The 13,550-nt window shown below is 39.0% G+C and overlaps 1 protein-coding gene across 1 annotated transcript in view; it reads right to left on the minus strand.

Moving 5' to 3' along the window:
• The window catches only part of LOC143738513 (midnolin-A-like), an 18,903-nt gene extending 7,294 nt beyond the window's left edge, over positions 1 to 11,609 (minus strand). The window contains exons 1-5 of the mRNA XM_077230494.1: positions 11,167 to 11,609; positions 9,888 to 9,975; positions 9,099 to 9,161; positions 936 to 1,148; positions 698 to 794 (exon numbers count right to left, since the gene is read on the minus strand). Coding sequence (XP_077086609.1) covers positions 698 to 794; positions 936 to 1,148; positions 9,099 to 9,161; positions 9,888 to 9,975; positions 11,167 to 11,378 — 673 coding nt within the window. The 5' untranslated portion in view covers positions 11,379 to 11,609. The remainder of the gene's footprint in view (positions 1 to 697; positions 795 to 935; positions 1,149 to 9,098; positions 9,162 to 9,887; positions 9,976 to 11,166) is intronic.
• Between the last annotated feature and the right edge of the window lie 1,941 nt (positions 11,610 to 13,550).

Raw genomic sequence — 13,550 nt, forward strand, 5'->3', positions numbered from 1 at the left:
CACACTCACACACTCACTCACACACTCACACACTCACACACACACACACACACACACACACACACACACACACACACACTCACTCACACACTCACTCACTCACACACACACTCACACACTCACTCACTCACACACACACACTCACACACTCACTCACTCACACACTCACTCACACACACACTCACTCACACACACACTCACACACTCACACACTCACTCACTCACTCACACACTCACACACTCACTCACACACTCACACACTCAACACACACTCACTCACACACTCACTCACTGACTGACTCACTCACACAGTCACACACTCAACACTCACTCACACACTCACTCACCCACTCTCACACTCACTCACACACTCACTCACCCACTCTCACACTCACTCACTCACACACTCACTCACTCACTCACTCACTAACACACACACACACAATCTCACACACTCACTGACTGACTCACTCACTCACACACACACACTCACTCACACACTCACACACTCACACACACACACACAAACACACACACAAACACACACACAAACACACACAAACACACACACACACACACACAGTTAATTTTTGGCCGCGATATACCCATATTTCACCCGCATGTCATGTGTGGGGCTCTGTAAAAATATTAGCAAAACCTCTAAGAGTATATGAAGGATACTGAAGCCATGCTGTACCTGAGAAGGTTCCTGAGAAAACTCCAGGTGCGTGATTGACGAGGCTCTCGATGACGGCGCCCGGTTTGCATCGCTGTCTGTCTGTGCTGCCTTCAGCCTAACACACACACACACACACATATATATTAACAATTCAAATAGAAAACAAAATATTTTTTTCTGACCCCACTGGAAGATTTTTTTCTGGTTTTCTTTTTATAAAACAAGACTTTTAACAGGAAAACAGACACAGCTCTACCTGAGAGTGGGGCGGGGCTGGGGCGGGGCTTTGTCCACAGTGGGCGTGGTCAGTGTGTGTTGTGGGAGGGGCCAAGTCTGTGGAGGCGTCTGATTGGCTGGGAGGCCTGGAGACGGACGGCTGAGACGCCAGCTGGAGCTGAACGAACATCATGTGTTCGCCCACACGCAGGGCAAGGGTCAGTGGGGACCGGCCCGACAGAAAGTCACTGACCTGGACACAAAACCAGACGATAAACAGACGTTAATGAGACTAAGTCCTCGTCGTCGGTTAGGAACCTGTGTGTGTGTGTGCGTTCTTTGATACCAATATTTCATTTGAAAGTTACGTATTTAAATTACGTCATATGCTCTCAATGACAAATGCAGAAAAGTTAGTTCATGCGTTCATGACATCAAGGCTAGATTATTGTAATGCTCTACTGGGTGGTTGCCCTGCACGCTTAATAAACAAACTACAGCTAGTTCAAAACGCAGCCGCTAGAGTTCTTACCAGAACCAGGAAGTACGACCATATTAGCCCGGTTCTGTCAACACTGCATTGGCTCCCTATTAAACATCGTATAAATTTTAGAATATTGCTGATTACTTACAAAGCACTAAATGGTTTAGCTCCCCAGTACTTGAGCGAGCTCTTAACGCATTATAGTCCTTCACGTCTATTGCGATCTCAAAACTCCGGCCAGTTGATAATACCTAGAATATATAAATCGACTGCTGGCGGTAGATCCTTTTCCTATTTAGCACCAAAACTCTGGAACAATCTTCCTAATATTGTCCGGGAAGCAGACACAGTCTGTCCGTTCAAAGCTAGACTAAAAACACATCACTTTGACCTAGCATTCACATAACCCTCTATAGACTTCTATAATTCAATGATAGGCTGCATAGTTTAGATCAGCCGGAACCAGGAACCTATAGATAGATAGATAGAAAGATATGAATAAATTAATAAATAAATTGAATTGGATAAAAAAAAAAATAGAATGAAAAAATAAATAAAAAATGACTAAAGAATTAAGTGACATGCATAAATGTATAAAAAACTATTAAAGTAAATAACTGAATGAGAAAATGAAAAAAGAAAGAAATGTATGAATAATAAAAAAGACATTATGGAAAAATAAAAAAATAAAGTAAATAATTGAATGAATAATAATAACTAATAATAACTACATTTAAAAATGTTTAAATTAAAAAATGATTAAATAAATGATTGAATATCTCAGTGTATGATCGTATCAGCAGGTAAATCAACATCAGCAGCAGTGTGAGTGTGAGTTTCATTCAGAAATCAACAGCAGGCTCACATGCGTCACTTAAACCACAGAAGCAGAAGTGTGTGTGTGTGTGTGTGTATCTCCTGCATCTCCTGCTCGCCTTCAGACGAGAAGACGGATTGGCCGAGGGAATCCTGAAGCTCTTTTAACAGTCTCCTCCACTGATGATGTCACCTCATTTAAATAATTAATGCGCAGAATAAAGGGGCGGGGCCTGGTTGAGTTAGTTAGTAGTGTGTTAAACTGGGGGTTATCGTCAGAGGCGGGACATTTCCCAAACACACTCGAAGCGCTCGACCAATCAGAACACACTGCTCCAGCCGACCAATCAGAGCACAGTGTGCTTTTAAGTAAACAGAGCGTTACTGACAGACTGGGAAGAGAGGAGCCGCAACAATGGAGAATATGAGGAAAATAATCAACATTCAAGCAGGAAAATGGTGTAAAAGTGCACAATTGATCCCCTTTAAAGGCTGTGTGTCGATGTGTTCAGTATGTAACGCTTCAGTCTCAGATATCAGTCATTGGTGTGGGTGAAGCCAAGCAGCAGAGCATTCTGGGAAACTCATAACTGTTTGTTGGTTACCTCCAGTGCATTTGCAATTCTCAGAAATTGTGGGTTGGTACTTTGTAATGCAGTGACTGACACATCACAAAAGCAGCAGATCTGTGCTGACGGACGTCACATGCAAACACACTTTACAATGATGTTTTATTTGTTAACCGCATTAGTTATCATGAAAAAAACCCACAATAAAGCTGTATTGTATAAAGCGCAAAATAAATAAAGCTGACTTGACAAGAACTGAACGCATTTAAGGTGCAAACAAATTACATTTAATTATAATTAATAACTATCTGATAAAATGTATATGTGCAAAGCGTCTGCCAAATGCATATTTTAAAATCTCTAAGCTAATGTTAATCTCAGTTTTTTATGTTCATTTACTACACTGCAAAAAATCATGTTCTTCTTCTGTGTTTCTGTCTTGTTTTCCAACACAAATTCTTGAATCAAGATTTGATCATTTACTGGAGAAAAAGCAAAATGACTGAAGATATTAAGTAAAACAGGAACAAGTAAAAATAAACTGAATTCAAAGGGGAAACCAAGATTATTTTTCTGACTTCACTGGCAGATATTTAATATCCTCACTCATTTTAATTCTTCTCCAGTAAATGTATCTTGATTTAAGAATGTAAAGAAATTTGTGCAAAAATACTGAGGAGGAAAAAACTTTTTTCAGTGTAATGCATTATTAAAATGCATTAACTAATGTTAACAAATGAGACCTTATTGTAAAGTGTTAAACCATATAATGGTGCACAGTTAGAGGAGACACTCATATCTTTTTAGTTTGACTGTCACCATTTGGAGAGGCGATGTGTGACATTAATAGGGACATTCACAGATTTACACAATGATTGAAGCCGCATGGAAATCAGCAAATCAGGAGGAAACACCCTCGATTACAAGAACCTCTGAGTTTGGCAACACGACAGCCGGAAGAGTCTGGTTTACAGCGGTTTATGTAACAGACCGGCTGGTATGCAGATGGAGACTGTGATACTAGACAAGCTCAAACGCCCTGAAACTCAAAACACACACTGTTGTTTTCAATCTGAGTCTGTGTTTAGTGTGTAGTGTTCATCAGTGTTTAGTGTTCATCTGTGTTTAGTGTGTAGTGTTCATCTGTGTTTAGTGTGTAGTGTTCATCTGTGTTTAGTGTGTAATGTTCATCTGTGTGTAGTGTGTAGTGTTCATCTGTGTGTAGTGTGTAGTGTTCATCTGTGTTATGTGTGCAGTGTTCACCTGTGTTTAGTGTGTAGTGTTCATCTGTGTGTAGTGTGCAGTGTTCATCTGTGTTTAGTGTGTAGTGTTCATCAGTGTGTAGTGTGTAGTGTTCATCTGTGTTATGTGTGCAGTGTTCACCTGTGTTTAGTGTGTAGTGTTCATCTGTGTTTAGTGTGTAGTGTTCATCTGTGTTTAGTGTGTAGTGTTCATCTGTGTTTAGTGTGTAGTGTTCATCTGTGTTTAGTGTGTAGTGTTCATCTGTGTTTAGTGTGTAATGTTCATCTGTGTTTAGTGTGTAATGTTGTGTTTGATCATGAGAAAGCTCCAGTTCTTCTCTATATCAGTGTTTCTGAACTCCTGAAACGCCTCCATTGTATCTTGAGTTTCTTCCGGGAACGAACACGTCACAATATTCCTCATTATAATAATTAATGCGCAGAATAAAGGGGCGGGGCCTGGTTTAGTTAGTTAGTAGTGTGTTAAACTGGCGGTTATGGTAAGGGGCGGGACATTTCCCAAACACACTCGAAGCGCTCGACCAATCACAACACACTGCTCCAGCCGACCAATCAGAGCACAGTGTGCTTTTCAGGAGGAGGGGCTTCATAGAGACAGGAAGTAAACAGAGCGTTACTGACAGACTGGGAAGAGAGGAGCCGCAACAATGGAGAATATGAGGAAAATAATCAACATTCAAGCAGGAAAACCTGTTCTAGCACAACATGGCCTCTTTTAACAGTTAACTAGTATTGCATTTGAATAATTGGTCTTAACAATATTAAGATTAGCTCATGCCTCATGTTGTTCCAAACCTGTAAGACTTTAGTTAATCTTAAAAACATAAATGTAACCTGAGAGGTTTCTGTCCCTCCATTGAAAGTCCACAATGCAAAAAATTATTGTCTTATTCAGTATCTTTGCTCTTGTTTTAAGCACAAACTCACTTCATTTTGATACTTTTTGGACTTAATATCTTCAGTTATTTTGCTGCTTCTCCAGTAAATGTATCTTTATTTAAGAATGTTTAAATATTTGTTCAGGAAAACAAGACAGAAACACAGAGGAAGATCATTATCTTTTGCAGCGTGAGCCTGTGAAATCCAGAATTCCTGAGGTGTGTAAGTGTGTGTGAATGAAACGCTCAGTATCCCGTCTCTCGGGAACGAGTGAGTCACGACACTGAATCACTGACCACTTCAATCACAAAGACAGGCGGAGAGATCACGATCAAGGAAAACGGATTAGGTGTGTTAAAAACATCTCGACAGCAGACAGACCGACTCACAAACACTCATGTGATGCCCATTCAGAGTTTTTAAATATAAATATTTACAATTCTGCTTGTTCCTGCTCTTATTATGCACATTAAATCCCTCTGATTTTTTAAGCACCTGTCATCCACTCTTAAAGAGGATCTATTACGCCAGTCCTAATGTTGTTTTCAGGCTCTACTAGAACAGGTTTTCCTGCTTGAATGTTGATTATTTTCCTCATATTCTCCATTGTTGCGGCTCCTCTCTTCCCAGTCTGTCAGTAACGCTCTGTTTACTTCCTGTCTCTATGAAGCCCCTCCTCCTGAAAAGCCGACTGTGCTCTGATTGGTCGACTGGATCAGTGAGTTGTGATTGGTCGAGTGCTTCGAGTGTGTTTGGGAAATATCCCGCCCTTTAACATAACCCACTACTAACTAACTAAACCAGGCCCCGCCCCTTTATTCTGCGCATTAATTATTATAATGAGGAATATTGTGACGTGTTCGTTCCCGGACGAAACTCAAGATACAATGGAGGCGTTTCAGAAGTTTAGAGAGTTCATGAGATGAACGTTGACTGCATTCAACATATTTCCAAAGATAATTACAATATTTAATGAGGAAATGTCCCAACGCTTCCATAACAGAACATCCTAATTCAACTGGGAAAACATTATGGGAGCAAAATGGGTTTAAGAATAGTATTTAAAAATGACTAAACAAAGCAGAAGCTTTCAGATGGTCTCTGGTTTGTCCCTCAAACAACGAAAAGCCCCTTAAATCACACGGTTAGTGTCAGTAAACATCTGAACTGATATCTGGCATCTGAGGTTAATTAGCATCGAGCTTCCGAGATCAATGCAGCGTCTTCTGTTGTTCTGCCATCGGTCTGAGGTAAATGGCTCGCGTTAGGAAGACTCTATTGATCGCACCACGCTATTAAGAGCAAATGATTTCCAATGACGCAGAATGGAAAGGCCAGAGATTCCCCTGACAGAAAGACGAGAGCGAGACGATGATCCTGGAGGATCTTTACAGGAGAGAGAAACAACAATGTGTGATAAACAAGACCTGGAGAGAAGAGAGAAATCATGATCTTCCTCAGTTTTCCAGCACAAATATCTAAACAGTCTTAAATCAAGATTCATTTACTGGATATTAAGATATGAAGTCTTGTTGATAAAAAGAAATCCGACCAAAAATACCCAATCTAATCGTTTTAAAGTCCCCCTGTGGTGAAAATCCAGCTTTTTATGTTTTTTATACGTCTATGTGTTGTTTTTAATATGCTTTAAAGGAACACGCCACCGTTTTTTTCTCTGCGCCCAAGTAGCAGTGCTTCGCCTGTGCTCCCCCCCAATATAGTCCCAGGTCAATCTCTGCCTAGTAAATCGCATAGTCGTAATCTGAATTGCTATTACTCGTTGTGAATACGCAGCCCACAATTAGTAATTAAGTTTTATTTGAACACTTTTACTCACGACACGCTATCCGGCAACAAAGGATTCCATTCATTATGCTAAGCTAAGCTAGCGCCGGCGCTGCCAGACTAAGACAATGCATGCACTGAGACAAAAATGCATTTGCCCACCTATATTAATGTAGGGGAGACGGTGAATAACCCCTATTTCAAAAAATGGTGGCGTGTTCCTTTAAGACAAATCATGTGTAAATTCATAAGTCGACAGCATTGCTGAGTATTTTCTCCTTAAAACTGCAGTGAACCAAAGACAGTCTCAAAAACACGCTTTGCAATCGCTGGTGTTTCTGACGTCACAAACTACCTTGTAACCAATCAGATCAACGTGTGATCGTCAAAAAGTGGATCTCTGAGTCACGGAGTGAGTGGAGGCGGGGCTCATTTGCATATTCATAGAACCGCACATACTAAATGAGGTAAGGGTGTCGAGTTACATTCAAGCTAGACATTGAGAAACATTTCTCAAGGAAAAAAACTTTTAAATGATTTTAAATGATTGTGCACACAATTACCAAATAAAACTACTGGGGGACTTTAAACATAAATCAAACTCACATTTCACTAGACGTGCTTCATTCAGAGAGAGAAACAGCAAACACACTCAAACCTGCGTTACATCTGACAAAAACAAACTTCCTGAAGCACCACCCACACACACACACACACACACACACACACACACACACACACACACACACACACACACACACACACACACACACACACACACACACACACACACACACACACACACACAGTCATTTGTGTGTTGTGTCTAGTCGAGGTCTGTTCTAACACACTTCACAGGAGGATTTCCAGGTTAAAAATACCTACAGCTTCACCAACCACATCTTACAGCAGATAACGACACTCGCGCGCACACACACACACTCGCACGTGCACACAAACTCGCACGCGCACACACACACACACACACACACACACTCACTCGCTCGCTCACACACACACACACAGACACACACACACACTCGCACGTGCACACTTAAACTCGCACGCGCACACACACACACACACACACACACACACACACACACACACACACTCGCTCGCTCACAGACACACTCACTCACTCACACACACACACACACTCGCTCACACACACTCGCTCACAACAGCGAATCTACTGCACAAACGCTCCACGCTTGAGTCACACACTGCAAAAACATGATCTTCCTCAGTGTTTCTGTCTTGTTTTCCAGCACAAATATCTAAACTTTTTCTAAATATCTAAATCAAATTTTTTCTGACCATAAGAATGTTTAGATATTTGTGCTGGAAAACAAGACAGAAACATTAAGGAAGAACATCCTGGAAACACTAAGTATAATGAAATATAAAAGTATTCATAATGCACATTATAATGCACTATATCATTTTATAAAGAATTGTAACCAAAGTTAAAATGCATTATAATATTTGCAGATTCCTTGTTACATCTAAAATTGGTTGTTTGTCATGTGTTTTAATGCATTATACTTTCTAAAGGTGTAAGAATGAACAGAGAAGTATTATAACTGTGGTCATGAGACCAATATAAGGTGCATTACAAAGAATGATTCATGCATTAAAAATATGTCTATAATGCATTATATCTAAAGGCTTTATGTAAAGTGTTTCCTTGTGTTCCTCAGAGGTAAACTGTGACACAGACTGCAGAGTAGTTATAATAAGAGTTCAACTCGAGTCTGTTCTAGGAAATCATTTATCATACTTGAGTGTTTCTCTCTAAGTCTAACCACACACACACACACACACACACACACACACACACACACGGACGCTGAACTGACATCAAACAGCTAAGCTTTGCCAAAATGACGCACAGACCTGCTGATTGGGCGAGTCACACACACACACACACACACACACACACACACACACACACACACACACACACACACACACACACACACACACACGATATAAACACACACATGTGGTTTCACAGATGAAGCTTCTACATGAAGGGTCTAAAACGGAAGATTCTTAAAAACAGAAACTTTTTCTTTTTCTGATCTGTCAAACATAAAACATTACGAAGACAATCTCATACTGGAATTCTGTAAAACGCACCCGACCAGCTGTGTGATTTGCATATATGCAAATTCAGCAAAACACACACAACATTGATGAAGCGCAGCGGCCGTTGAGGATCCTGCAGTTTACCGCTCGCTCTCAATGAGTGTATTTGTATCCATGCGTAGGAGTATTTCACTGGTTATATTCAGATGATGGTGGGAAATGCAAACTCATTAGAATAGTGATTGTGTTAGTTCTTGTGAATGAGTGTGTGCTGGTGTAAGAGGAAGTGTGTGTGACCGCAGCGAGAGCTTCACCTGAGCATCTGTGAGAGACTCCAGCGCCTGCAGGACCGACTGCTCCGAACGCCTCGACTGAGACTGCAAACACACACACACACACACACACACACACACACAACATCACAAACTCAGCAGATCTTCTGATGTGTGGCCAAAAACATTCCCTTTACACTGAACTAATGCTATTGAAGTGAACTGAATCAGGCTGAATAAATGACACTATTAAAATTGAATTTGATTCATAATTGATGAAATTTGCAACATCAACAGTTATTGAACTGAACTGAATCAACATTGAACTGAATTGATCTGAATGACCAGTGAAACCGAATTTGAGTCATAGTTGATCAAATTCACAACATAAACTCAGCAGATCTTCATATGTGTGACCAAAAACATTCACTTTACACTTTAGTTTACAATTAACTGAAGTGAATTGAATCAACATTGAACTGAATTGATCTGCATAAATGACACTACTGAAAGTGAACTTAATTAATAATTGATGAAATTTGCAGCATTAACAGTTATTGAACTGAATTGATCTGAATAAATAACACTATTGAAATAGGAGTTGATTCATAATTGATGAAATTTCCAAAACTCAGTATACATTAAGCTGAATAATGACATTATTAAAGCTGCTTTTAGCTGAACTGAACTCATTTTACACAGCTATACCTGAACAGAATCAACACTGAGCTGAATTGATCTGAATTGTTAGTCTTTTAGAGCTTCTTTACAGCAGAATCTGAATTTGTCTCGTATTTAATGAAGTTTTTCATCATTAATTCTGTTATTTACCATCAGTCCGGTTTCGACGGCGGGCATCAGTGTCAGTCTGCTCCCGTCAACCACACCGAAATCCAGCAGTTTCCCAGAGTTTAACCTCCTAAAGAGACGGAAAACACAATCACTGAGCCTTCCCATCATGCACCTCTCCGGCACGCAACATTATCCTCCTGTGTATCACTGTGAAGCCGCTTTAAAAAAATCAGCACTGCAGAAATACAGCTGACTCGACTATCCTGGTAACACTTTACAATAAACTCATTGACACACAAACTAACAATGAGCAATATTTTTGACACAGTATTTATTAATCTTTGATAATGTTAGCTAATAAAAATACAGCTTTTCATTGTTTGTTCATGTTAGTTCAGTGCATTAACAAAATGTTAACCTATGATTTTAATAATGTAAATGTTGAAACTAATATCAACTAAGATTAATAAATGCTGTATATGTGCAGTTCATTCTTAGTTCATGTTAAACTTAAGTAGTTAAATAATGAACCTTATTAATCATCATTATAACAAAACACATAGAATTTCATTAAATAATAAGAACATGCACTCTCAGAAAACAGGTACAAAAGGGAAAAAACCCGTTCAAATGGTAGGCTACACCTTTGTACATAAAGTGTGCATATTAGTATCTCAAAGGTACATATTAGTACTTCTTTTCTAAGTGTGGCATAAATATTAGGGGTTGCACTTGCTAGTCTTGGTTAATATAGCTTCCCCGTCCCAAACTACGTTACGCCCGTGTTGTTGTCAACTTAATCCCGTTTTGATCCCCTCAGAACTGATCCCGATCCCGATCCCGGACTCAGGAGACAGCAGGAGTCTGTCTTTGGGAACCCGGAGTCAAAACTCTTATTGAAGTGTATTGAATCAACATTAAACTGAATTTATCGGATTAAATGACACAATTTAAATTGAATTTGATTCAGAATTGATGTAATTTGCAACATCAACATTTTTTTAACTGAACTGAATAACATTAAACTGACTTTATCTGAACAAATTACACTATTTAACGTTAAATTGACTTTGATTAATAATTGATTAAATTTGCAACATCATCAATTATTGAACTGAACAAACATTTAACTGGATTGATCTGAAAAAAATCGGAACAAAACACATAATTTCATTAAATAATAACAATATACATATTAGGGGTTTGCACTTGCAAGTTATTACAGCTTGCCCGTCCCAAACTAACGTTACGCCCGTGTTGTTATCTACTTGATCCCGTCAGGATCCCCCAGAACTGATCCCGATCCCGATGGACTCACGCGTCTCGGTGCAGAAGCAGGAGTCTGTCTTTGGGAACCCGGAGTTTCTCCGCGAGTCTCCTCTTCAGCCCGTCCACGGTCTCCTCCGGGGGCACCGCCAGCTCGAGCCGGGTCCCGGTGGTGGAGTGCACCGACAGCTTCATGGATGAGTCGCCGAGCAGGAGCTCCGGACATCGGGTTCTGCAGCTGCGCGCCTCGGGGTTCCGCTCCATGATCCGAGAATCCCGTGATCAACGCAATATTCCTTCCGCGTCGGTGTTTTCTGTGTGTTTTATGGATGTATCCCAGTAACGTCACAGAAAGACGAGAAAATAATGATAACAGGCCATTAGGATCCAAATATTCGTTGGGAAAAGCGCCTCTTAACGCGCTTTATTATAAGTCTAAGCCGATTGCTTTGCTCGGTCTACACTGACTGTGTGTGTGTCTGTGTGTGTTTGTGTGTCTGTGTGTTGCGACTCCTCAGCTGACAGATTCCGCCCACTGTCACAAACAACCAATAGCGTTAGCGGACACAATTGCCTCCCGCGTGCCAGCCAATCAGCGGTGCGCTCGTCACACCTACGCGTACACAGCGCGCTCCAATCAGAGTCGCAGCCCTGAAATCATTCATAACACTGAAGCATTTCAGTAAATAACTCAAAACACTATCTTATTCTTGGATTGTGATTGGACTGGACATTGTAATTGATAATCAATGTGCCTTTAAGGCACAACATAGCACTGACGTGTGTATATATGCAATGAAAGAAATAGTAGAGTTGTATAAAAGACAAAATTCCTCTCATAATTGGCTTTATTGAGGCCTCAAGAGTTAATCATTCATCAAAAGTTGTTTGGTAAATTAAGACAAAGGGGTTTGCCTAATAGCATACTAAGTATTTTGGTATATTGGTACACTAGGCAGGGAGGGAGGTGTACTTTCACCGGCCCTTTTTAATGTTTATATGAATGAATTGTCCGAACAATTAAGTGATTGTAAGACTGGATGCATGCTGAATGTTTAATGCTCAGGCTAATATGTTGGTGAGAAATCTTTACATGTGTTTGGATCAGGTTAAGAGAAACCTTTTTAAAGCATACTGTACTTCTTTTTATGGGTTAATTGAACAAAAGTAAGCATATAAGCTTAAGATTGCATAATGATTGTATGAGGATTATATTAAAACCCCGAGGTGGCGCAGTGCAAGTAATCTATTTTGTATGTCAAGAGTAAAAAACTTTATGGCTTTACTGAGAAATTTGATGTATAAATGTATATGTGGGCTGGATAATCCACAGAATGCTATTATTATGCGGTTGTCAAACCATAAGCAAAGTGTGGTGCGATACAGTCATCTATGAGAGAGTATTGGCATGATTGTCTATTTTAAATGTTTTGTATTGGATGTAATTTTGTGTAGGTTGATGTTTGTTTCTCTCTAATGGACCTTGAGTCTGGAAATAAAGTTGAATTGAATCTTTTTGGGAAATTTTACACAAGACTTAACTTCTTTCTTTATTTCTTTCTTTCTTTCTTTCTTTCTTTCTTTCTTTCTTTCTTTCTTTCTTTCTTTCTTTCTTTTTTTTGTTGCATATACACAGACATTTCATGACTTAAATGATTTGAACAATGATTACAATTGATGTTTATAAATTAGGAAAATATATAAAAAAAAAATATATATATATATAAAGAAAATAATTTGTTTCTTTTTGCCCAAGAAGAGACCTTTGGATATTTGAGTTATTTATATTTATTAGATTTCTTGATTATCTAACCTCATTTTGATGAACCCATATATAAACATTATATCGTTTTGATGAACCGATGTCAATATATATAAACGGTACCTGATATATATATATATATATATATATATATATATATATATATATATATATATATATATATATTGACAATATATATATATATATATATATATATATATATATATATATATATATATATATATATTGGTTACACTTTATTTTAAGGTGTCATTGTTACAGTGTAATTATATAATGAAGTACTGAGTAATATCAAGCAACTACATGTACTTACTATAGGGTTAGGGTAGGATTAGGATTTGGTTGAGAGTTAGTTGAATGTAATTATGCATAATTTACTGTTATTACTATGGTAAGTACATGTAACATGTAAAAAGGACACTGTAAAATAAAGTACTACCAAAAAATCTATATTGCAACGGTCCAAGTACTGAGCCTTGGGGTACTCCAGTCCATACTGAACTTGTGATCGATACGACATCTCTTCATTTACTACTACATTACTGTTTACATTTCTGAACTGCATTAGTTGTGAGGTTCTGTGACATAATAAACACATGAATCATAGATAAATACTGTGACCTGTCAAACAGTTCTGATGAGTTAGTGTTTTT

This window comes from Siphateles boraxobius, unplaced genomic scaffold, assembly GCF_051911475.1.
Source record: "Siphateles boraxobius isolate OS27281-9 unplaced genomic scaffold, OSU_SipBor_1 146, whole genome shotgun sequence".
Lineage (NCBI taxonomy): Eukaryota > Metazoa > Chordata > Actinopteri > Cypriniformes > Leuciscidae > Siphateles > Siphateles boraxobius.